General features: G+C 35.0%; 1 protein-coding gene across 2 annotated transcripts in view; it reads left to right on the top strand.

Annotated features, from left to right (window-relative positions):
* Nucleotides 1-23,934, top strand: part of LOC128996180 (microspherule protein 1) — a 33,145-nt gene that overhangs the window by 8,035 nt on the left and 1,176 nt on the right. Inside the window, exons 3-11 of one of the 2 annotated variants that reach the window (XM_054421320.1) lie at nucleotides 10,814-10,920; nucleotides 12,220-12,368; nucleotides 13,527-13,723; nucleotides 14,501-14,647; nucleotides 16,936-17,007; nucleotides 19,217-19,355; nucleotides 20,981-21,107; nucleotides 22,606-22,762; nucleotides 23,491-23,706. In XM_054421320.1, the coding sequence (XP_054277295.1) occupies nucleotides 10,826-10,920; nucleotides 12,220-12,368; nucleotides 13,527-13,723; nucleotides 14,501-14,647; nucleotides 16,936-17,007; nucleotides 19,217-19,355; nucleotides 20,981-21,107; nucleotides 22,606-22,762; nucleotides 23,491-23,706 (1,299 nt within the window). In that variant the 5' untranslated portion in view covers nucleotides 10,814-10,825. Of the gene's footprint in view, nucleotides 1-1,065; nucleotides 5,573-10,813; nucleotides 10,921-12,219; nucleotides 12,369-13,526; nucleotides 13,724-14,500; nucleotides 14,648-16,935; nucleotides 17,008-19,216; nucleotides 19,356-20,980; nucleotides 21,108-22,605; nucleotides 22,763-23,490; nucleotides 23,707-23,934 lie in introns of those variants that run through there. The other variant, XM_054421319.1, reaches the window with a different exon arrangement.

The following is a 23,934-nucleotide window of genomic DNA, read 5'->3' as shown; positions in this document are numbered from 1 at the left end:
CCTAGTTAATTTTATTTTAGATTTAAGTACCGGTACTCATAATTTTGTAGTTCTTGTTGTGAATATTTGTGTACATTTTTACCCTGATGTGTAAAAGAGCAGAAACGGTAAACGTAATATCACCTAAGAATAGAATATAATAGGTTTAGTCTAACAAATGTTACTTTCACAATACTGTTACAGTGTAATTTTATGGTTTTGTTTTGAATGATCGGTCTGAGAAAAAGTGTGTTAACAGTTAATTTTAAAGATTACACAAAAAACAAATAACAAATTCGCTCTTATTTCGGTAGAGCAGTCTGAGACTTAATGATCCCTTCAAATGGCTACGCATTACTTGGATTTTCTCACACTCGGCCTGGATTGTTTTATTAAACCACAGATTTACTCAAATAACTACGTAAAACACTCCACAATTGCTCTCTGCAGTTGGCATTGGCACCTGACTGCTCTCAGGCGAGTCGTGCAGTGTGCTCTGACGAAAAACCTACGAAAACATGCTTCTTTGAAAGCTATTATAGCTCTGAAAACTCCACAGTATGCAGGGCTAGGAAAACTTCAACTGCTAAGCACTAGGCAGCGGACTGAAAACAGTCGTTGAAGCAGACTGTGGTGGAAGGCGACATTGCTGCAGTGTTGTTACAGCTGTGCTCTTAAGTGCACTGCTACATATGTCTTTGAGGACCCTACGCCATGCTAAGAAACTACTCGTATGTGCACCTATTGCTCATGTGTAACCCTAGGCCCTAGCAAAGATGACCGTGATACACTGATTTTCTATAAGTTTACATGTGTCTTAATGAAAGGTAATGGTTAAAACATGCATTCCCTGAATAGTTTGATGTGTGGATATGCCCAAATGTGTAACTTTGATGTTCAAACCATAAATAACCCTTGAGATGTTGCTTTTGGTTTTGCATAAGTATGAAAAATTACTTCTACTTGTGTTGTCAAATTTATGGCTTTTCATTGAATTGTTTTACTATTTTCCCATTCAAGTTATTATTAATTTTTCACGTTTAGTAAAATATGTTTCAACATAAAGAGTTTGGTTTGTTTGTGCAGTTGCATGAAGAGGACTGCAGTCACAATTGGAAGATCTTCAAAATGAGTGAAACTTGGAAACGTACACTCTCTCTTCCCCACCTACCCAAGAAGTTGAGTAGCCGAAGAAATCTTCACGCTTATTTTTCCAAATTTGGTGAGGTTCAAGGGACAAATGTGAATAAAGATAATAAAAGTGGTGTGGTGGTTTTTGCCTCCCATGCTGAAGCTAAAGCTGCAAAGATTCATGGTAAGATCTATGAAAATAAACCTTTGAAAATTCTGTGGTTTGAAAATGCATTAGAAACGACCGAAACAAGATCAGACCCTAGGGCAACAGATAAAGAAGACGTAATTGATGTTGATGATCTTTACAGTGATGATGATAAGGAGTGTTTTGGAGTTGAAAAAGTGGCTGCTGTGTCTAGGAAGAAACTGGTCAAGGAATTGATAAAACCACAGGCAAACTTATTAATGATCAAGAAAAGATTAGGCTCATTAATTAAAACTAACGTTATGGACCAGACAGATGATTCAGAAAGTGACAAGTCTTCTGTTTTGGTTAGGAAGTCTCAACCCAAAATCGCAATGAAAAAAGTGCTAGCATCTAAACGGAAGTTACTGAAGAAAGAAGGGTTAATGTCTGCTGGGCTCAAGAAGACATCAACGATTGAAGAAGTTGGTAATCCAACTGTTGCAGTACCTGAATCATTAGATTTAAAACATAAACTCTCCATGTTAGATGAAAGGGATAAATTAATCAGACAACAAACCGTCAAAGATTCTGATATAAAGACAGCAGTTTCTATCAAAGGTACGTGCCCTGATATGTGTCCTGAAAGGGAAAGAATTATTCGCCAAATTGGGCATCAAATAGCAGTTTATGAAAGCTTACCTGGAACTAACGAAATGGATGAGAATAGAGCCATTAAAGAGTACTCCAGGAGTTCAGCTGATCAGAACGTACCATTGCCTCATGAACTACGCCCAGCACCCGTGTTGTCAATGACAATGAGCTATCTTATTACAAACATCATTAACCAAATAGATAATCCAAATGAAAACAAATCTGTTTGGTTCAGCTTTTGCTGGAATCGTCTGAGAAGTATTCGCAAGGACATAACTCTTCAACAGTTGTGTGACTTAGAAACTGTTACGATCATTGAACAATGTGCTCGTTTTCACATTTGCTGTTATGATCTTATGTGGGGCCTTGAAGTTTCAAGTGGTTTTGATGATAAGATCAACACAAACAATCTCATAGATTGTTTACAGACCTTAAAACATCTTTACGAAGATTTGGCAAAACATAATGTTAAATGCCCCAATGAACCAGAATTTCATGGGTATTTGATTTTATTAAAACTAACCGTTGGTGATGTATTTTGGGAATATCAACAGTATGCACCTGAAATTCAGTTTTCTTCTAAAGTCCAATTCGCCATTGAAGTTTACATGGCTTTCCTTAACAACATGTATTCCAAATATTTTGGTCTGGTCAAAAAAGCCTCCTACCTTGAAGCTTGTTTATTACAAAGACATTTTGATCAAGTCAGGACCAAGGCTCTGAAAATGATGTTGAAAGCATATTCTCATCCCAATAGAAATGTTAGTTTAACTACCTCATTTCTAGTAGATTGTCTTAAATTTGATTCACGAAAGAATGTTATACAATTTTGTGAGAAAATTGAGAGTCAGTTGGACAAGAAAATTGATTTTGAAGAAGATGATATTGAGGATGAGTATATTTCAACGTCATCATACCTCATTGTAGACAAGAGATTGCCTATTGCCAATGCTATAGTAGGGGAAAACCAACCTCTTCCTGTATACATTCCTCATCAAGTCCACTCAAGTTTTGACGATGAGGGGAATTTGAGAGAACCAATTCAGTCTGCTCCAGATGAATTTTACAGTTCATATGATTCGCCTTGTGATGAAACTGACACTAGTGTCCCGGATGTCAAAACTGAAACTTTGAGCCAAAACCAGCCATTTAAATTCTCTCTTAGTCCCAAAGTGACGCAGGAACCAGTTTTCAGCCAAAGTGTTTTTTCAAGATTAGGTAAAAAACTTGATACACCATCAAGCAAAAAGTTATTTGAAACCAATTTAACTGAATTTCACTCCTCTAAGTTTGAGTTTGGCACAAAAGTTGATGCTGAATCCGATAAATCATTTTACGATGAAGATCAATCTGAACCTTTTGACATGCAGGAAGACACATTTGAAGAGATGATTTGTGATGAAGATTTTGAGGTCAAAGCCAAAGAAGAAACCATCAAACCTCTACAGTTTGCAGGTTTTGATCCTGCAGGAAAATCACTCTTCGGTAACCTGCAAGCATTTTCTAGCCCACCAACAATGCCTGTTATGGCTGTGAACAATAACAGTACTTTTCACCAAGGAAGTGTAAACCAGCCGTCAAACATTTTTTCAGCAGCAAATAATAGTCAGAAGTTACAAAAAGAAACTAACTTTCAATTTTCTTTAACTTCAAAACCTATAATATCAGGCCACTTATTATCTAAAACCTCTGAAAAATCCCCAGTTGTTAGTAAAACACATATCCAGCCAGTTTCAGCTCATGTTGACTATCATTCAGGGAAGATTAAAGCATTTTCAATGTTTCAAAGTGAAACTAAACCTCTTGCTGAGAGTGAAGTTAAAACACTTGTAGGATTCCCAGTTAAAAAATCCTTGGAAAAACACCAAGATAGTACAAAAATAGCCATGAAACAAGAACAAGAAATATTAGAAAGAAAACTATTGGAGGAAGAAAGATTGAGAATTGAAGAAGCCAAGAGGGCGGAACTTGAGAGGAAAAAAAGAGATGAAAAACAGAAAGAATTAGACAAATTGAGGAAAGATTTGAGTGAAAGAATGAAAGCGAAAAATGCCAAGAAGTATTTAAGACTCTGGAAAACTCGTATTGAGAAACTCAAAAAGAAGAGAGCTGATTTTCCCATGTTACAACAGTTATCAGTTGAAGATCATCTGCGACTGTGGGGCAGAATGAAATCCATCCCTACTACTGGTGTTTTTCAACGAGCCAAAGATAGACAAAATTTAGATAATATTCTTTCTCATTTATTGAAATACGGCGTCAATAATTCTTGCATTTATATCGGCAAAGAGTTAGCAGAGTTATTAGCTAAATCTGTCGCTAAAACCATGGACATGGGATCTGTACGTCCAGTGTTCTGGAAATTAGCTATGTCACTACCCTGGAAAGACAGATCTACTCCCATATATTCTGTTTTCAACCAAATGATGAGAAGATGTTGTAGAGAAACCTTTTACAGTAAGACTGGTGCTCAGCTAGGTTCTGTAGAGTCTTTAATGACCTCACTACAGATTCCTGTTCATATAACTGTTCATGTATGGGATGATTTACTGTCTTCTAGTCACTTGAAAGGAATGGACGCATTGGTTTTTGTTGTAGCGGATGGATTTGAATCAGAAAAGTCTTGCTTGGACAGACTACGATGCTTAGTGACCAAACAGGCTAGGGGGAGTGAACTCGCTGTATCGGTTATGACTATTAACGGCAGTAAATTTAACAGAGTCTTGAAAATGGAACTAGAAGAACTCCAAGAGCAAGGTCATGTAGCCTATTGGTCAGTGAATGAGTGGACTAATTCAAGCTGTCTTTTGAAAAATCTGGCTTTTTTGACAAAACATGTAAGTGTAGCAAAAGATATTTGTGCAAGACCTCTTGGGACGCTGGTCAGAGAGACTATTGAAGACTTTATTTTCAGTGTGGACTCCAGTCAAGTGTACTGTACGTCACTAATGGATGCTGTTGAAAACCCCAACGTAGTTATCAATGTATATAACACTTTCTTGACTAAACTGGAAGACCTGCTGCTGAGTAGAAAGCTTGAAAAGTACTTTGATTTTGCAGAGGAATTTAAATCACACATTCCTCCAAGTGAGTTTGGAGGTCCAGAACTGATGTGCGGCAAGCAGTATGACTACCAATATAAATCTCAGATATCTGACACAATCAAATCCCTCAAACTCCCAGAACTTCCCGGATGGCCTGCTGACACAAATCTGATAGATTTTGACACTCTGGCTGAACTTCTAGAAACTTACTGCATGACTCAACTAGAAGATAGAGAAGTATATAAGGAAGTTATTAGGAAGCTAGCCTTTAGCGTCTCTCATCCTCCGAATTTGCTGAATAGTTATTCCTGGCTGCACATAGTTGGATTGTTTGCAGAATCTAGATTTAGTCAAGTATTTGTTGCAAAAAAAGAGAAAGAGAAAATGTTTGTCATTTACAACAAACGTGATCTTCAATTGATGATCAATAATCAGTGGTGGATTGAACTGCCAATTGTCGTAAATGCATGCAAATAAATGTAAATGTATTAAGTTTGTGTATTGTAAAGTTTTGAAACTTTTGTAAAAAATATTGTAAAAATGTTGATTGTAGAAATCTGACAATTGTTGTATGTAATTACAGTACAGTAGTACATCTGTGAATTCTGTTATGGTAAAATGTGTTTGTTTTTCTTAATTTTAATCACATTAAATGTTAACAATGTTCTTAAGAATAATTTTTGAGAGTTATAAAATTTTGATTTTAACTGAGCTAAAATAGTTTAAAATTTGTAAGTTCTTATTTTTGAAGGGTTGGTGATTATTACAGTACATTCTCGATTATCCAAGTCCCAGTTACGAGCCCCCAGGTTATCCGAGGTCGTTTTAGGCCTAAATATATATATTTTTTATTTCAAGTAGGTAAACAATAATTATGTTTATAGGGATGTTTCTTAGAAGTTAAAAAAGTTAAAAGTAAAGTAAAAATAAAAATGGCAAGTAATTTGTGATTAAAATTAATACCATAAATAATGATTATAGGTATTATTTTCCATGTAAAAATTATCCTCAATTATCTAAAAAATTAATATTACACACAGTACTAGCATTGTACTTACTAGTTTGGCCCCTAACCATTTTTGGTTAGCTGGACGAGTCCTCTGCATAACGTCAACAAAAGCAGTAGCATTTCTGATCAGGCATCGCCGTCTTGGCGGCTCGAATCGCCTTTTGTCAGTGTTTGCCATTACAGTGTTGTAGTATTGACATGATTAAGTCAAACTCAAACAAAAATAATTGTATACTTTAAAAAATCTGTAGGGGTCCACCTTATTGTGCTTTTATTTAATCCTGTAAATTGTTAGCTTGGAATCATTTAATAATATACTGTATTTAAAGTGTTGTTGTTTTCCTTAATAACACTGCCTAATTTAAATACATTTTCTATTAAAATACCAATTATTGATAATTTTGTATTCACTATGCATAATTATTCAAACATATACTTAACAAGTCTTTGATTTCCTAATGTGGTAGTGGACAGTGGAACCCCAACCCCTAACCTAAAAATCTAAGATACCACCGTGTTATTTGAGATTCTCGATAACCGAGGTAGTCTCGGTCCCAACAACCTCGGTTAATCGGGAGTGCACTGTACTTTTTTAACCATTATCAATAAACAGTTAGTGTGTTTCAACCATTTAATCTCTATAGGCTACATAATATAATGTTCTGAATATATTTCAAGATTTCAAGAAACTGATATCCAAGTCATTTTCTAAACACCTAAGCATAGATGTATTTAGTTTTTTATTCTTGAGAAACTTACTTCTTGTGACTGGATTATTTTTATTTTCATGATATCTACAATAAAGTGATTTGTTTCTAGTTTTGGGCTTTTTTTTATAATCTTGCCTTAAAGTTAAAACCTAAAACCTTTAGTTTGAGGCAAGAGTAAAAAATATTTGTAAAAAGTTGTTATTTATCTTCCATTTTCAACTGCCTCTGTTGACTTAATGGTATGTTTTACATAAGATTCATTTACAACACAGAGATTTACCACATTTGTTATTTTAAGTGAAGGATATCCTATTAAAGCTGTGTACATCTTTTGACTTTCAATTTTTCCGTATGTATTGGTAAATGTGTTATCAACAATACATACTTAAATATTAAAGCTACACACAGTGCCCTTACCTTCCTTACAAGTTTAGGCCTACTTAGAAATAGGGTAATTCGCCCAAGAACTTTTGAATATTTTATGCCTATTGCTAAAATTCAATCATCAGTTTATAAGCTTATACAGTACAACCCCGCTAACCGTACAGGAATCAAACAAAACACAGGTGATTTACTGCACAGCGACACTTTGAGATATTGAGGCTCATTGTACGACCTTACACTTATAAAGGTAATCTTCGAGTTATTGAACGCCGAGAATGGGGATATTCGAGTTAGAGGTTAAATATTACTGGCGGAAAGTCGTTAAAATTTGACTCATTAAGGTTAAATATTAAAAACCTTCAGACTTATTTTTATGAGGATTTCAGGGGGATTATAACAAATTTGAGATATCAAGGTTCGAGGTATTGAGATCCTACTATATTACTGCGACCTGCAATAACATTGTACTCGATAGGGAATGGCAAAGTCGGATTATGCCAGGAGTTTGGCTAGCTGATTTGTCGGATTAGCCGGGTTCTGCTGTAAATAAAAGCTAGCCCTTTGTTCAATTTATCATTGTATAGATTATACAGGGTGAATTTTAAATGAGTTCCCCCCCTACTTTTTTCTACATTTCTTAAGATATCAACTTCGGACCACGTCAGATCATTGTAGTGTAGTAAGTACTTCATTTTGACTGAATAAACATTTTTGGCCGCCATCTTGGATCCGCCATATTGGATACAAAAATTTTTTTCAAATGTAAAGGTAGGGTTGTGACCCATTGTTTCAAACTAAAATTTTACGCTGATTACACTGCCGCAATTAGTTTAAAAAAATCTTGATCCGTTCTAAAGTTATGAGGATTTTTTATAACTTTATTTTTAGCCCATTTTAACATTGTGCATTTACAAACTAAGACCATAATCTGAAAATAGTGCTAGATAAAGATAAGCATACACCACCATTCATTGTCGACCTATTATCACTTGGTTATGACGGATGTATTTTTTTGGCCGCCATCTTGGATCTGCCATTTTGAAATGTGATAAATTAATTTAAATATGAAGGTGGTGTTGTGACCCATCATTTCAGACTACTTTTTTATGCTGAATTTAATGCCGCAATCCGTTTTGAATTTTCATATTTGTTTTTTGAAATATTGGAAATTTAAGTAAGATAATTTTAATATTTCATCAAGAAAGCCTGAGAAACAAAAACGGATTGCGGCATTGAGTTCAGCATAAAAATGTAGTTCAAAATGATGGGTCACAACACCACCTTCATATTTAAATTAATTTATCACATCTCAAAATGGCAGATCCAAGATGGCGGCCGAAAAAAATTAATCCGTCATAACCAAGTAATAACAGGTCGACAATGAATGGTGGTGTATACTTATCTTTATCTAGCACTATTTTGAGATTATCGTCTTAGTTTGTAAATGCACAATGTTAAAATGGGCTAAAAACAAAGTTATAAAAAGTCCTCATAACTTTAGAACGGATCAAGAGTTTTTAAAACTAATTAAGGCAGTGTAATCAGCGTAAAATTCTAGTTTGAAACAATGGGTCACAACCCTACCTTTACTTTTGAAAAAAAAATCTTGTATCCAATATGGCGGATCCAAGATGGCGGCCAAAAATGTTTATTCAGTCAAAATGAAGTACTTACTACACTACAATGATCTGACGTGGTCCGAAGTTGATATCTTAAGAAATGTAAAAAAAAGTAGGGGGGGAACTCATTTAAAATTCACCCTGTATATTGTAACCTGACATATCCAATGTATTCAAAAGAATATCTAATGGAAATAAAGATCTTATCTTATCTTAAATCTTAAAATCCACTTTAGGGACAAACTCAGATTGACACATTAACTGAAATGTAAAAAATATTCACAAGTCTTTTGTAAACTACTCAATTTCTGTGACATTTGTATATTATGTTAGTTTTATACCATTGTGAAGCCTGCTGGAAGACAGCTAGTTGCGGCACAAGTGCTGAAATGTTTTATACCCTATTGTTTGCCTAGTAAATTTGTTGTACTTCATAAAAATGTTTTTTAATTTTCCTTTTCAATACTATTAAACAATTAGAGCAGTTTATAATTTCATAAGAGAAGCTTATTTTTTACAGTAAAAATATTGTGATGCTTGGATAAAAAAAAAAAAAATCAGAAAAGAATATTAGTTTTCATCACTAGAAGCGAAAGTGGCTATTTTTGGTACGCGCCGAGCTTAGAAATACGATAAGTTCCAAAAAGACACTTTCAATCCGTGTGATGAACAACTATTTTCATCATACTGTGGAAATAAACATCTAATCGTTACAAAGTTAGAAAATATAATTTGAGGTTGTAAAAAGTCATCCTCAATGTTTACATTTCTGTTGTTTACAAACATAACTTTAAATTTTGTGTGATTAGCAGCGTAATTCATAATACACTAAAAATCTTGAGGTTACAGAATCAAAATATTTACCATATGTTTTTTTCTCTTCCTTATAAATCACCCAAAAACAATGATTTTGCAGACAATTTAGAGAGATAAAAACGGATGCTTTCCGGACAGTTCAAAACTATGTTCCAGTTAAATAATAATTGATGTGAGATGTGATGGTACAGATTGTTTTGAACTTAATTTAGTAAACTGTATCCAAGGAGCTGTAAAAATATGTTAAGAATGCCTCAAATGTTTAAGTATAGTTACCTATTGAAAAAAATGGAGGGATAAACAGGTTGATTTGATATTTTAGTGATCTGTTTGGAGAAAATAAAATATTATTCACTACCATTAATAAAAATAACAACACATGAAAGAAAATGATTTTTGGAGAGCTGCATAATGTCAAGGTTTTAAAAATGTAATAACAAGACTACAACTCGATATCTAGCTAGATCCTTTAAGTAGTCTTTAGTGATTCCAGCTTCTAAAAATTAATTCATAATGCAAAACAACATTAAATTTAGATTTTTCAAGGGTACATTGTACAATTTTGTCCATTATTATTGCCAATTTAATCATGTAAATGAACGGTATCAGCAATCTGACAAATACTTTCCCCGATTAGCTTGTCAACAACCCTTATTATGAATAAGCAGTGGGAGTAATTCTGATTTTTTTTTAGGAAAATTACAAATGTTGCAATTATTGTTTGCATTTTAAAAAGCCATAACTATGCTATACTAAAAACTAACCTTGAATGACTAAAGTTATTCAAAATATTTACAGTATGTTCCAAAAATTAAGTTAGCCACAAAATGTTGGTCCCAAAATTTGATAGTTGGCACACAAACTCTTCTATGTACGAAGGTACTAGTTCTGATAAATACTGGTTTGTGATAATTCAGTATAATGTTATTCTGTCAACTTCTAAAATTAACTTACAAGTACCAGTATTAATGTTAGGTACCTGTGAGGTCTAAGTAACAAGGACTAGTTTTAATTTATCTCCTTTGGGAAGATTTTTTGACCTCTGAAAAATACACTGAAAACCACCAGTGGAAAAAAAATCTCGTTGAACCAATCTAGGGTTTTTACAGAGAAAAAAGCTTTTCCCCATGTATGAGGGTGATTTTTCTACTCATTTTAGATGATATTAGTTTCCTTGAATTTAACGAGGGCAAGTCACATAGGAAGGAAGAAAACTTTAGTTTCCTGTATTGGGAATTGCTACCCTCATGATTTAATGTGGATAAAGGAGTATTGTTTTACTTTAAAATTAGTTAAGAAATTACGGTACTGTTCTGTTATTCCTGAACTTGCATTTTTAGGATTAGCTTAGTATGGACAAAGGCCAATCAAACCAAACCGCCATGGATAGGTTTCAAAGGAATTCTCTTGATTCTTCACAACTCTTTGACAACACCAAACGCAGGAGGTAAGAATACAAATTATTATTACAAGTCTGATTATATTTCAGTTTTCACTAATAAGCTAACTGAAATAAATCAAAGAAAATTATGTTTTATAAGAAATGTGATAAAAATTGGGAAACTAATCAATCACAGTCTTACATCCAGTTCTGTAAAAAAGAATAGTTTCTATTTAAAGATATAATTTATTTTGGTTACATGGTCGTCCATCTATATTTTTCATAAAGGGGGCTGAGGTGTCTGGTAGTAGGGAAAATGTTTAAAAGTGTGCAGACAATTTTGATTTTAATATTTTTGTACCTTAATTTACCTTGTCAATTTATGATTTTTTTTGCTTCGTTTTATAGCGAATTTCCCATATAGGGAATAAGCTATTACCGTACTGTAGGTCTCTTGGTAAAACCGGGACAATTTTTTGTTTTGGCCGAGGCCCTAGACCTAGACGCCAAAAATAAAATTCGTTCAAATTCATTAACACGGACGATAACTCGAGCAAAAATGATCCGATTTTGTATAAACCTACATTTATTTTAACAAATCCGCAAATCAGCATTATTTGCAAATTTTGCAGTTTCTTTTAAAACTAATTTGTAGAGCATAAAAGAACAAATAATTTTGTTTATTGAAGTGTTGTTGAATATATTTTGATCTATTTTGGAAAATGAATTTATTTTATACTAAAATATTGAAATTTTACAAAAAAACACTATTATCTTCCCTGTTAGGGAGCAGCAAACCTAAGCACGGCATTTTAAAGTTGATATTTTATAGAAAATCCAATTAGCCTATGGAAATTCGTTTAGTCTGCAGGTTTGCTGTGGCGGGGGTATCACAAATTTAAAACACCGCTGTGGCCTCTGGTACCGTACAAGTGGTTCTTGACCACCGCAACACAATTCTTCGATTAATATTTTTTTATCTTGTCTCTACCATCTTCCTTCCCAATCTCCTTAGGTCCTTTTTCACTTTGTACCACCATCTATGGTTAACAAGAGTCTCAAAGGGGGGGGGGATGGCTCGAGCCCCTCCTAGCCCATATTGATGGACGCCCATGATTGCTCACTATCTATTTTATAGACAAAATTAAAAACATGTCAACTTAATAAAATATTTTGAAGCTGTTAATTAATTGTCCTTTGTTTATTGTATTCAAAGAGTAAAATTTGATTTTAAATAAGAGAAACTCATTTTATCTACAGCTTAAAATCTACCAGGACATGAAACATGTACCAAAACAAACTTCAGCTTTCACAATAATATAAAATCAACGGTTTTACTAATATAAATATTATTGTGAATTACAGTAGTTCACGGTCCATCAAGAGACGCAAGTTTGACGATGAGTTGGTGGAGTCGAGCCTCAATGTTGGTGGTACTGCAGGTCTGAGCGGCAAAGTCCCTCGTACCAGAACCCCCTCCACCTCAACAGCTATAGCCTCGTCTTCGACAGACAGTATGTTAATGTTATAAATAATGTTAGTTTTAGTCACAGAGCTAAAAGGCTGCCATATGTACTAATGGTATACTGTATAGTACTGTGGACACTGTACTTTTTAGTTTTTACATTGCATTTTTTTTTTAGGGAGGTGGGAAAGTGCATTTATGCTCACAGGTGGCTTGCCTGTAGTGTGGGATTCCAACGGGTTTAAGGCCCAGAGACTAACCACTAAAAACTCTTCGGACACTAGCCTGGGAACACTTGTCACACTTCATCAGAACTAGGCGGAGTTTGCCTACGTCCGAAAGGCTTACTCCGAAAGTCTATAGCTCTTCATTACTTACACGATCTAGACTGTTCTTTTTAACTTGAAGGATATTGCATCCTTCAAGTGTACATTGCATTGGAACTAGGGCATTGTGGGATAAAGCCATGAGCCAATGAGCTGATTGGTTCTTCTATTTGGTACCAACTGTATTTCTAGCTCAGTGGTTTAGGTGGGTTTTGTAAAAAATAGTTTGTTGTAGGCGTAACCTGCATAGTAAGACTTTAGCCTGGTATTGGAATAAAAGTTAATTTTATGACCCACACCCTTGATGCCTAAACTTTTCTAAAATCTCTAACCCAATATTTATTTCTTTTATAAAAATTGAATCAATGTCCAAAAATAGTTGTAAATTTCTTCATCAAGCAAATTATTTTAGCTTAAATACCCTAATTTAAACAGTTTGACACAATTGTTGTTTGCCAAAGACAAAATATCAGTAAAAATAGAACATGTAAAAAATCATCTTTCAAAGTGCAAGTTTTTAGTGCCTAATTTGGGACTTTATGTCCAGGTACAAAGTTTTAATTTCAAAACTTTTGTTGAACAGTAAAATATGCTCCATTAATACTCAATGCTTACAAGTTAACTGCTGATTTTCCCATGATTTACAACTGGAATAAAGTACTTTAAAATAATTTTTGAAACAAACTTACAAACAAAGTTGTGTGAGATGGTGGATCCATGGCCGCAATATCGTGGGTTTAGATATTAGTGCTTGCCACTAAATTTCATCAGCACTCTTATTCTGTCCCACCTGACCCCTTGCTTGCTGGGTTCCTTCCACTCACATTGCTATGCTTAAGAAGTGTTAATGCCTTTGTTTCAAAATAACAATCTCGATCCAGGTGTCGTAGGCAGCACCAGTCAAATGGCCGTTATGTCTGCTCCGTCAGTCGCACCGGCAAACGACAAGTCTCGACGTACGACCAAGTCTAACAACCGCCGCAACCGCAAGATCAAACAACCTCACGGGGCTGCCACGAAGGACCTGGGACGGTGGAAGCCCACTGACGATCTGGCGCTCATACTGGCTGTGCAGCAGGTGATTAAAACAACCAGTTTGTCTACTAAACAGTGTTATAATATGATGAACGGTTTATTATGTGCAATGATTTTAAGCATATGTTTATGCCGGTATGGAGCATTTTAGAACACCTTTAGACTCAGTCATTTCACTATTTCATTTGAGTCCAAAAAGTAGTGGATTTGGTATAAATGCTAATGGAAGATTCCAAACCGTTTAAACAGATCAGTATGGCAAAATTTGGCATGAATGTGTCAAGATAGATGAACTTGAATGAGTTCGCGAACCAGCAATATCGTCATCAAAACTTATGTTATGGAGTTCATCAAAATTCTGTTTATCAATTTTTTTCTTTAAAACATGGAAATGCCAAATTTTTAATACAGCCATCGTTTAGACCTTAAAAAACCAAACAGTTCAATTTATATTGAAGCATTGTTAAACAATTAAAGTTTACAAAGAAAATTCCAAAAACTACCTTTAAAATTCTCATGTTATTACTATGGAGGATTAGGAAACTATTTTATTTGCATGTTCATGGATACATTTAGATCAAATTTAGCAAATTTATTTACTTTATCCCCACTTGACATTTAATCAAAACACACTTTTTCTCTTTATCTTAGCAGCAAACCTGAATACTCGTTAAATTGAATGTTATTTAAATGGTGAATAAATAGGAATTGTGGCAATATTTGCTAAAATCCAATCAGACAATGTAAATTCGCTTAGTCTGCAGGTTTGCTGTGGTGGAGTGTATTTTTGCTCTTTTTCAAGTGAAGTGTTCTGTTACAGACCCATGACCTGCGCATGGTGCACAGAGGAGTGAAGTTCTCCTGTCGCTTCACTATACAGGAGGTACAACAGCGATGGTACGCTCTGCTGTACGACCCTGTCATCTCTAGGCTGGCAGTTGCGGCCATGCGCAACCTGCATCCGGAGGTGAATAAATTATTACTCTGCCAAACAAACATTGACCTAGGAGTACATTAGGAATACAGCTAAATCACCTAAAAAAGTGTTTTGTCCAACATCACCTCCTAGGGAGGTTCAAGCGTGGAACCGTTTCACATTACTTCAGGCCTAGTGTCGAGGAATCACTTAGATAAAATTTATTGGTGATTGTTGAGATTTTAACCCGAGGCCTTGGGAACTGTACGGTAGTCCCACACTCTACTAGACAAGATCGCTTTCGAGAAGTAGATAGCTCACAATACGTCCACAATACATTACATGTTTCACTGAGATTATTGCGGGTAAGAGATAATTTTCCATCATGATAAGTAAAAAACTAATTTTCTCGTCCTTCTAGGATGTGGAGTAAGTCTTCAGGTAAGATGTTAGAAAGTAACTAAATCCATTGTCTTTTAGGTACTGAAGTAGAGATCCTATCTACATGGACCAGCTGTCGCCGATTTGCATTTAAAAAGAACATAGTTCTGTGAGCCAGTCACATATTGTGCTATTGTGCTAGTGTTTAAAATTATATTTTCTACCTTATTTCTTGTCCCTGGGATGGTTTATGTGATAAAAAATATGCTATAGCTCACAAAATCCCTTTCAGCTTAATTTGGTTAAAAAGTCTGCATATTCAACGGGCATTTAGCTCAGCACAATCTGTCAGTGGCTCATTTCAACTACGTCCAATTCAATTTAATAACTGGCTACAACCTTAACATGAGGATGAAATTTCTTGTTCTATACATAGTAAAAGCTAAAACATTAACATGCCTAGGTACTTTCTTATCTAAGGATAGGATCAGTTTCCAGATTCTGAAATGTAAATATTTTGATTTTTACTAATCATGATGGAAAAGGTCTGCAATATTTCCATAAATAACACAGACTTCATACAAGGTCTTACAATCTTGATATTAGTGATGGGTCGGTACCACTTTTTCAGAGTCGGTACCGGTTCCTAGGCAAAATCGATTCTTGGTTCTCATTTCCAGTACCATTGGTACCTTATTTAAAATTTTTAGGATAGGCTAGGGCCTACTTAATTTCTTGTTTTTAGAACAAAATATGCATAACTTATTACAATTTGTAAAACAGAGTATTTTGCATCAGTATAGGTTGGTCATACTTAAAAATTACGAAAATAAAACTTGTCAAAAGGCCGTGTAGACGTCATCATCGTCTCATGGGATAGCGGAAACATCATCGTCGTCGTCGTCCGGCAAATTCTTGAACATTTCTTGTGGCCGTGTGGACATCATCAGGTCTCCCACAATCGCGGCAAAATCATGAACATCTCTTGCGGCCAAGTAGACATCATCAATCTTCCACGATTGCGGCTATAAACATCATAAACATCTTTCGCCGCTGTGTAGATGTCATCATCGTCTCCCGCGATCGTAGCAAAGTAATGAACATCTCCCTCGGCCGTGTAGACATAATCATTGACTCCCGTGGCCACAGAAACGTCACCGTCACGCTGATTGATACTGATCAACGTTGCGCGATCGTGGCAATATCAGTAATTTTCTGGCAATACCGGTGACAAATTTTGGTACCGATACCGACATTTCCCCATCTATTCTCGGTTCCAGTTATTTTGCCAAGAGCCGGCGGAAACGGAATTCGACGTGAAGTACCGTCCCATCACTACTTGATATATCTTTCCTCCAATGTAGTTTCTTCAAAATAACACAATTCTGGACAGAGCAACAGTCTTCTGAAGAAAAATCTTCCCTGAAAGGGCAGAAAGTTTAGTTTAACGTATTGTTCATCGTTGTGTGCCAACTATACAATACTCTTTTCTTAGGTGTGTAAGATGTGAATCCGTTCATACTTGTTTTGTAAAAACTTTGTTTCAATCATTGAATGGTATAATTGAAATTAAATATGTATTGATGAGTTTACACTTCCAATTTTCAAGAATTGTCGAGTCTTGTGTTAAAAGTTATCAAAATTATTGAATGGTTTTTCCTTAAATTTTTTGTTTAGTGTTTTTCTGGTTTTCTGGTCAGTAAAAAAACTACTGACGGATAACAATAATTTTACATACAACAAAGAACATTCATAACAGACATTTTACACATTTTTGTCATATTGACAATGGAAAAACCTACAACAACTCTCAAGACTGTGAATTTAAAATTACAGTTCCTGTCAACTTATTTATGTATTTTTTTACAACCAGACAAAAAGCTTCAAAGAGACTGCTTACAACTTTATTTTTCTTTCAATCAGTTAATCAATGAGAATAATTCTTTTAAATGTTCTAGGTGATTTCCAGCGTAGAGAGCAAGGCGTTGTACAGCAAAGCGGAAGAAGAACTGCTAGCAACAATAAAACCTGTAAGTTTAGATTTATATATATTTACTCTTACTCTCAAGCCGTTTTACATTGGATCCTACTTTGTATATGGGCTGACTGGGCCCAGAGTATAAAATTTATACAAATATTTTATTGTACAATATTTTACCCTTGACCCAGAGCCAAGCACCTACAATATTTAACTAACTCAGATTAATTGATTAAATGATACTATGTTGAGCATTCTTCACTTGATACTTGCAACTAAAAGTTTGATTAATCCAGCTTAGGCGTTCCATCATCTCCATCTGTACCAACAATACAAAAATATCCAAAAACGGCATATCCTTATATATAATTCTGTAAGGCAAAATTTTAACCAGAAAATTGTGGACGTCTGGTAAGTTGCAGGAAAGTGGGAGGGGTCTTAAATTAAAGGTCTTGTCTTGACCCCAGGGACTCGGGAAAAATAGCAGAATTCCCATAAAGTTACCAGAAAATGAGATATAACGTAAAATATCTACCATAAGAAATGCATGGGGACTGAAAAACGTCTGCACTCTAATCAGCTGTTACTTATTTATTTGCAATGTTTACATTTATTCCGAAAGTCAATGTTGTTAAATAATGTTTCAAAATTAAATGTATTTGTTTAATTTTTTCCGTTTTTATAATGAGTGAAGTAACTAGACAGGGTAGGTGAAGACTTGCACGTGGAAGAGTATCCAGGAATTCAGTCGCAAAATAGTTAGTAACTAGGCTATGATTAGGCCCTTTTTTTGATAGAATATATAAAATCAACCGCACCTATAGGATGAACACCACCGAATAAACGTACACTAAGATAATAGTAGTTTTTTTAATGACGAACAGAAACAAATATAGGGTCAAGTTTGGTTAAGAGGATGCCTTTACTTTACACTAATTTTTTAAACCTTTACAAAAGGATTATAAACTTAGAAATAATAACTGGGTTGGGGTGCTAATTTAGCGGTTTTGACCAAGAACTAAGCTTATCTCAACACACCCTATTTGCCCTTTCGTATTTGATAACACAATTTCCAATATTTCAATCAGGGAAACCTATTTATTATCATTAACCAAAAGACTAATGCTACCTTAGTAAACCAATATTTACTCACAAAAACATGTTTGCTGCCTTTAGCAGAGTTAAACCTCTGGAGGCATTCAAATTATTTATTGAAAACAATATCAACAAAAGCAAACAAAGACAAACAACAAACAGTTTTTTTACACAAAAGATACTGTATGTTGCACTGGTACACGATAAGTTGATTCTGAGTTTGTTTAATTATTACAATAATTTGGCTTACATTTGAGCTTTTTATGGACTTATGTCCCTCCAAGCCACTAGTAAAAGAATATTAATAAACAATCCTTCTTCCTCTGTGTCTATAATGTGCGCGATTCTGTGCGCCAGATTAGCCAGTATGAATGTTAGTAGGTATTGTTTAATTAATTGTAAAAAAATGTTCATGTATTTTTTACAGAAATAGCTTCCAAACTATATAATAAAAAATAATAAAAAAATAATTAAATGTAAAATTCTGCTTCCAATGCAAGAGCAGAAGAATTAAAAAGAGTCCAAATAAATGACCTGCTGTTTGAAATGTCAAAAGTTATACTCATAAAATTTTACTGACATACAAAGTTCTTTGACTCCACTACTTGCATAGCTGGATAGCTAAGAGGTTAAAGTACTGACTAAACAGAAGGGGTAGCGGTTCGATCCTGATCAATCTTGATCCAACTGTCCTTGATATTTCAAATGGTTATAGTCCGTTCACAAAATTTAAGGACAAGATTTCCTGGGTTCCCCCACCTCTTCTTTTTACCTTTTTAGCATAATGTATATATTAGTTGTCAGCTGTTGTTTCGATATTAGAAGAGATGGAGGCGATGGAATTGTTTTTCCTCAAACCGCCTAAATTTTTTCAACGGAGTATAGTAACATAGTTATACAAAGTATATAATTTTATTCCACACTCATCATTCAACCATCTTCTCCTTTAAAAACACATCCTGTTGTTTTGTTGTGGTAGGAATCAATTCTAATCTGTTGTTTTCTAATAACATATGATCAAAAAGATGATCTGTGGATAAAACTGTAGATAACAAATGAAGTTTAGATTTTATCTGATAAAACGTGACAGGTGTAGATTTATGATTTTAGAACAAAACATTGTGTTCAAGTTGTGTGTAGCTGAACTTAACGTCTACTTTCAACAGAACTCTTCGCCTACCCTGGAGACGTTCCAAGAGTTGCTACAGACCAACCCACATGTCTTCTTCTCCTCCCGCACTCCAAAGGCTCTGATGAACCATTGGCACCTCATGAAGCATTACTATCTGCTGCCTGAACAGACAGGTTTGTGTTACTAAATGCATAACTTGTTCAAAAACACCAGGGCTGTGCGAATCCAGAAATTTTGGTTCGAATCCGAATCCGAATCATAGCTGTACAGATTTTATCGAATCCGAATATTTTAATTAATCCCGAGTCGAATCTGGGTCGAATCCGAATCTCAAATTTACAGCCATTATCGAACCTGGATTGAATCCGAATCTGAAATTTAAAGCTGTTATCGAATCCGAATATTTAAACCTGTTCAGAGTCGAATCCAAATCCGAGGAAAGTCAGCAGTACCAATTTTCACATTTTTAGACCACATTTTCTGGGGCTGAAATAATTTAGGGAATTGCTTAAAAAAATTCTTGAAATGGGCCAAATAAAAAAGTTATAAAATTTAGGCCTACCTATTTGAAGTTTTGAAACTAAAAAATTGGGCATAAGTTAGGCATACCACCTAGGCCTAAGTTACTCGCTAAAAGTGATTGACTACCAATTTGTGTAGTCTAAAACATAGGCCCAGCCTATTATACACCTCGGTAATTAATCCTCCACACAAGCCTATGTCTGCATTACTATTACAAGTAACAACTAACACTGTGAGGTTAAGTTTACTGATAGCCAAGATAGGGTTCAAATGCGACCTACACTAATGTGCCTAAAACCTAACACCAAGTTGGTCAGGTTCCTAACATGAACCAGTCAACAGCAAATCGGAGCGCACAAGTAGTTTTTTAGTGTCTAAAAAATTATATTGAAAATTATATTCAATCAGAATCTAGTAAATTTGAATATCGAATCCCAACTCGGATTTATTTCCAAGAAATTTGAATATCGAATCCGAACCCGGATCTCTTACCAGTAAATTTGAATATCGATTCCGAATCCAGTTAGAAACAGTAGATTCGTTCTCGAATCCGAATCGAATCTCTAAAAAGATTCGGATTCGATTCGTTTTTCGAACTATTCGCACATCCCTGAAAAACACACACAGCTTAGACAAAAAAGAGAGTAACATAAGTTACTTTAGTGTGTGTGAATATTGCCTGAGAGATACTATCAAAGCTTGTTGGACACTAATTCCAATGATGAGATATGAGTTTGACTGGTGTATAGAAATGTTCTACCCTCTGCTTTAACTTGATGACTCTACATTCCTATTCTAATGCTTTATCATAAAATAGAGTCATTTCATTTGTATTGTAATACATTGTTGAGTTTGCAGTCTCATAACTAAAACAGAACTTCAATTATCCAAACTTCAATTATCTTGATAGTTGATAATTGATAATTGATCTGAATCGCATACAGAAAGAATTAAAAAAATATATCATATTACAGTGTCAGCGCTCTCAGAAAAGTAACTAACAGACAAAATAAACTAACCTCAATAATGCACCTTGGTCAAATTTTTGAAGCGACTGGAAATGACTAAATAAAAAACAAACTAGTTCAGTCAAGTTCAGACCTGCTCCTCATTTCCAGCGATACCTCAGGCGCCGTGTATGTTTCTGTCAGACCTGTTCAGACTGTCAATTCCGCTTCCAATGCAAGAGCAGCCTTGGCCATAGTATCCAGATATAACTGTCTCTGTTCACAAATTGTACTTTTTGTGTAAAATACCTGTTTTTGTCCGCTCACAGTTCAACCACTATCCCGGGGAGATTCTACGATTCTGACGTTCTCTGATGCCGAGGAGACCATCAACGACACAGAGCTGGTGGATGCTAGGGACTTGGTATTGGAGCAAGAACTCAGCCTAGCTGATCGGTATGTTAAGTAACTAGATTCAACCTTTTAACTCACCTTGAAAAGTCCAGGCACATAGCACACAAAAAGTTCGCGACACAATTTATCTGATATTTTGCCCCTCCAAGGGTACTTCTTCAGAAGAAAGTTGAATAAACTTACTGTACAGTAGAATTCTACCTTGTCAAGGAAGCCTAATTGGGAGGGTAAAAGCACATAAAGTGAGTCGTTATTTCTAAACGACATGGTTTTTAGGTGAGGTCAATAATTCAGTTAGATAAGTATTTTAGGGCATCACTCATTTTTATGGATGCATAGCTAACTCCTCTAAGAACTAAGACGTTTTGATAATTGAAGGCACACCAAAGTCCACCAACGCTTCACTTCAGTTAAGTATTTTTGGGCATCATTCGCCTTATTGAAATCAGGAGAACACAGTCCTTGTCACCACAGTTCATTGTATACACACATTGATAATAAATATAAAAATAAATAAAATTACAGACTAAATTTCTCTAACTTCGACATTTTGCCGCACCAATATCAACGTGCGGCCTTTTCAGTCGTGGTTAGGCACTTACAACGTTAACGTGGGAAAAATTACCTTGAAAACGCTGCACGTTGATAATGATGTGGTGAAACGTCGGGGTTAGAGAAGTTTAGTCTGTAATTATATTTATTTATATTTTTTATCAATATGTGTATACAATGAACTGTGGTGACAAGGACTGTGTTCTCCTGATTTCAATAAGGTGAGTTATTCTCAAATATACTTCTAACTGAAGTGAATTGTTGGTGGACTTTTTGTGTCCTTTTGTCAATTCCTTAGTTATGTCATTTTATTTCTTTTATCAGATGTATTTCAACATGATATGTCCATTTTTAACAACAAAAGAAGAGGAAAAGAAAAATGTGTGCCCTCCTCCTCTATACTAATGTAAAAAGAAGCAAAGCAGGTGTAGTGTGTAATCCCAATTCAACTCACTAATACCTTCCACCCAAGCTAACTGTTTATCTAAGATGGGCTATCAACCCAGTTGAGCTGATTATGCTTTCAAACAAAACGCTGATGTTAGATGGCGTTGCAACCCTAAAAAATACAGCTTATTCTAGGGAGTTATTTTTTAGACGTTAGAATTTCTATCAAAAATGTGTGTAGTAAGCATAAATTAAAACTGTAATTGTATTTAGAAATGAATAATCTTTTTTATGATGCCCTGATACATCTCATATTAGCATATCTTAGCAGGAAACTAGGATTTTTTGAGAGGGTCCACCATTTTGGACATGTAGAAACTCTCTTCCTTAGTTGAAAATGCTGTCAGCGACAGTGAAATATTCTAATGTTTTGTGTATATATTTATACAGTTTTTTGTTTCCTGTGCCAGTTTGGACTCTTTCCCATTCAAGTAAGCCTGCTATCCTCTCAAAAAATCCTAAAAACCTAGGCCCTTGTGCTACACCCTTAGCAGGAAACTAGTATAGCTTGAAATTGAAACCAACAATAATTGGGTTACAGGAGAGCCAAAAAAGAGATACGGACTTTGGAGAATGAGTTGGGTCGCTGGCAGGTCCTGGTTGACTCAGTGACTGGCATCAGTCTCATGGACTTTGACAACCAGACGCTGGCTGTACTGAAGGGTCGACTGGTGCGCTACCTCATGCGATCCAGAGAGGTAAGGAACTGTAGTAGAACCAGCTCAAACCTAGGGGGAAGGTCGCTTTGGGCAACTAAAATTTAAATTTATATTTTATTTGATTACAAGCACTGAAAGTGATACTTTCCGGTGTACTCAAAGCCGAACACAAAATGTCACAAGGGAAGCAAAGCCGAGCATATGAGAGTTTAGTTAGTGTGTTATGAGTGGTACTTTTCACCAGGATTCAGAAATAAAAACATACAGAATAACAGTACACAGAAAATAAAATGTATTACAGTATATTATATTTCTTCTCTGGTAGGGTTTTTTGCTATCTCTTTTGCCTGTTTTCATAATTTTCAGGAATTTTTAAACATTCTTGGTGAAGAGCTCAAAGCCAGAATGGGTTTGATTTTATTTTTGATAGGAAGATCAGACTTACCACCTGTACACTGGGCAATTTTCCTAAATAGGAAACACATTTATATGAAAAGAAAAATTGGAATATACTTAAATTATCAAAATAAGTTATTTAGTTAAGCCTGCTCTTCCTATAAAAAAAGTAAAACCTGACATTTCAATTGGGTAACTTCTCCCTGATCACTATGATTATCAGTTAAGCAGTTTTTCAGTTGCTCCTCTTTCTTCCTTGGTGTAGTTTCAAAAAGTTTCAACACCACTTTCTGAACACATTTGGATTCTATATAAAGTTTTTGGTAAAACCATCTTTCTACAAGTCTTAAAAGTGAACTGTTTTTTTGCAGATCACGATTGGCCGGTCCACAAAGGACCATTCCGTGGACGTCGACCTCACACTGGAAGGACCCGCGTGGAAAGTTTCCCGGAGACAAGGAACTATCCGGCTACGCAACAACGGCGACTTCTACTTGGCCAGCGAGGGAAAACGGGCGATATTTGTGGACGGTAGACCCATTCTGGCTGGCAACAAGTACAGGCTAAATAACAACTCAGTTGTGGAGGTGTGTTAAACTTTTAGTGAATCATTAAATGAAACATCTAAACGGAAAGTTACTGGACCAGTGTTTGGGTTGTTTACTAACGCCTTCATTTTTAGAAAATTGTTAAAACTTGCTAATGATTTAAAAAAAACTAAAACTTGGTTAAAAAAAATATATTCAGTATAAATTGTGTGTAAGTTATTGCCTGAATCTTTTCATTAAACTTAGGAAGGAGCATTTAGAGATCTT

Source organism: Macrosteles quadrilineatus, unplaced genomic scaffold (assembly GCF_028750875.1).
Source record: "Macrosteles quadrilineatus isolate MER2022 unplaced genomic scaffold, UCM_ALF_1.0 Scaffold_6__1_contigs__length_79288215, whole genome shotgun sequence".
Lineage (NCBI taxonomy): Eukaryota > Metazoa > Arthropoda > Insecta > Hemiptera > Cicadellidae > Macrosteles > Macrosteles quadrilineatus.
This window is presented reverse-complemented; position numbering and strand designations above follow the sequence as displayed.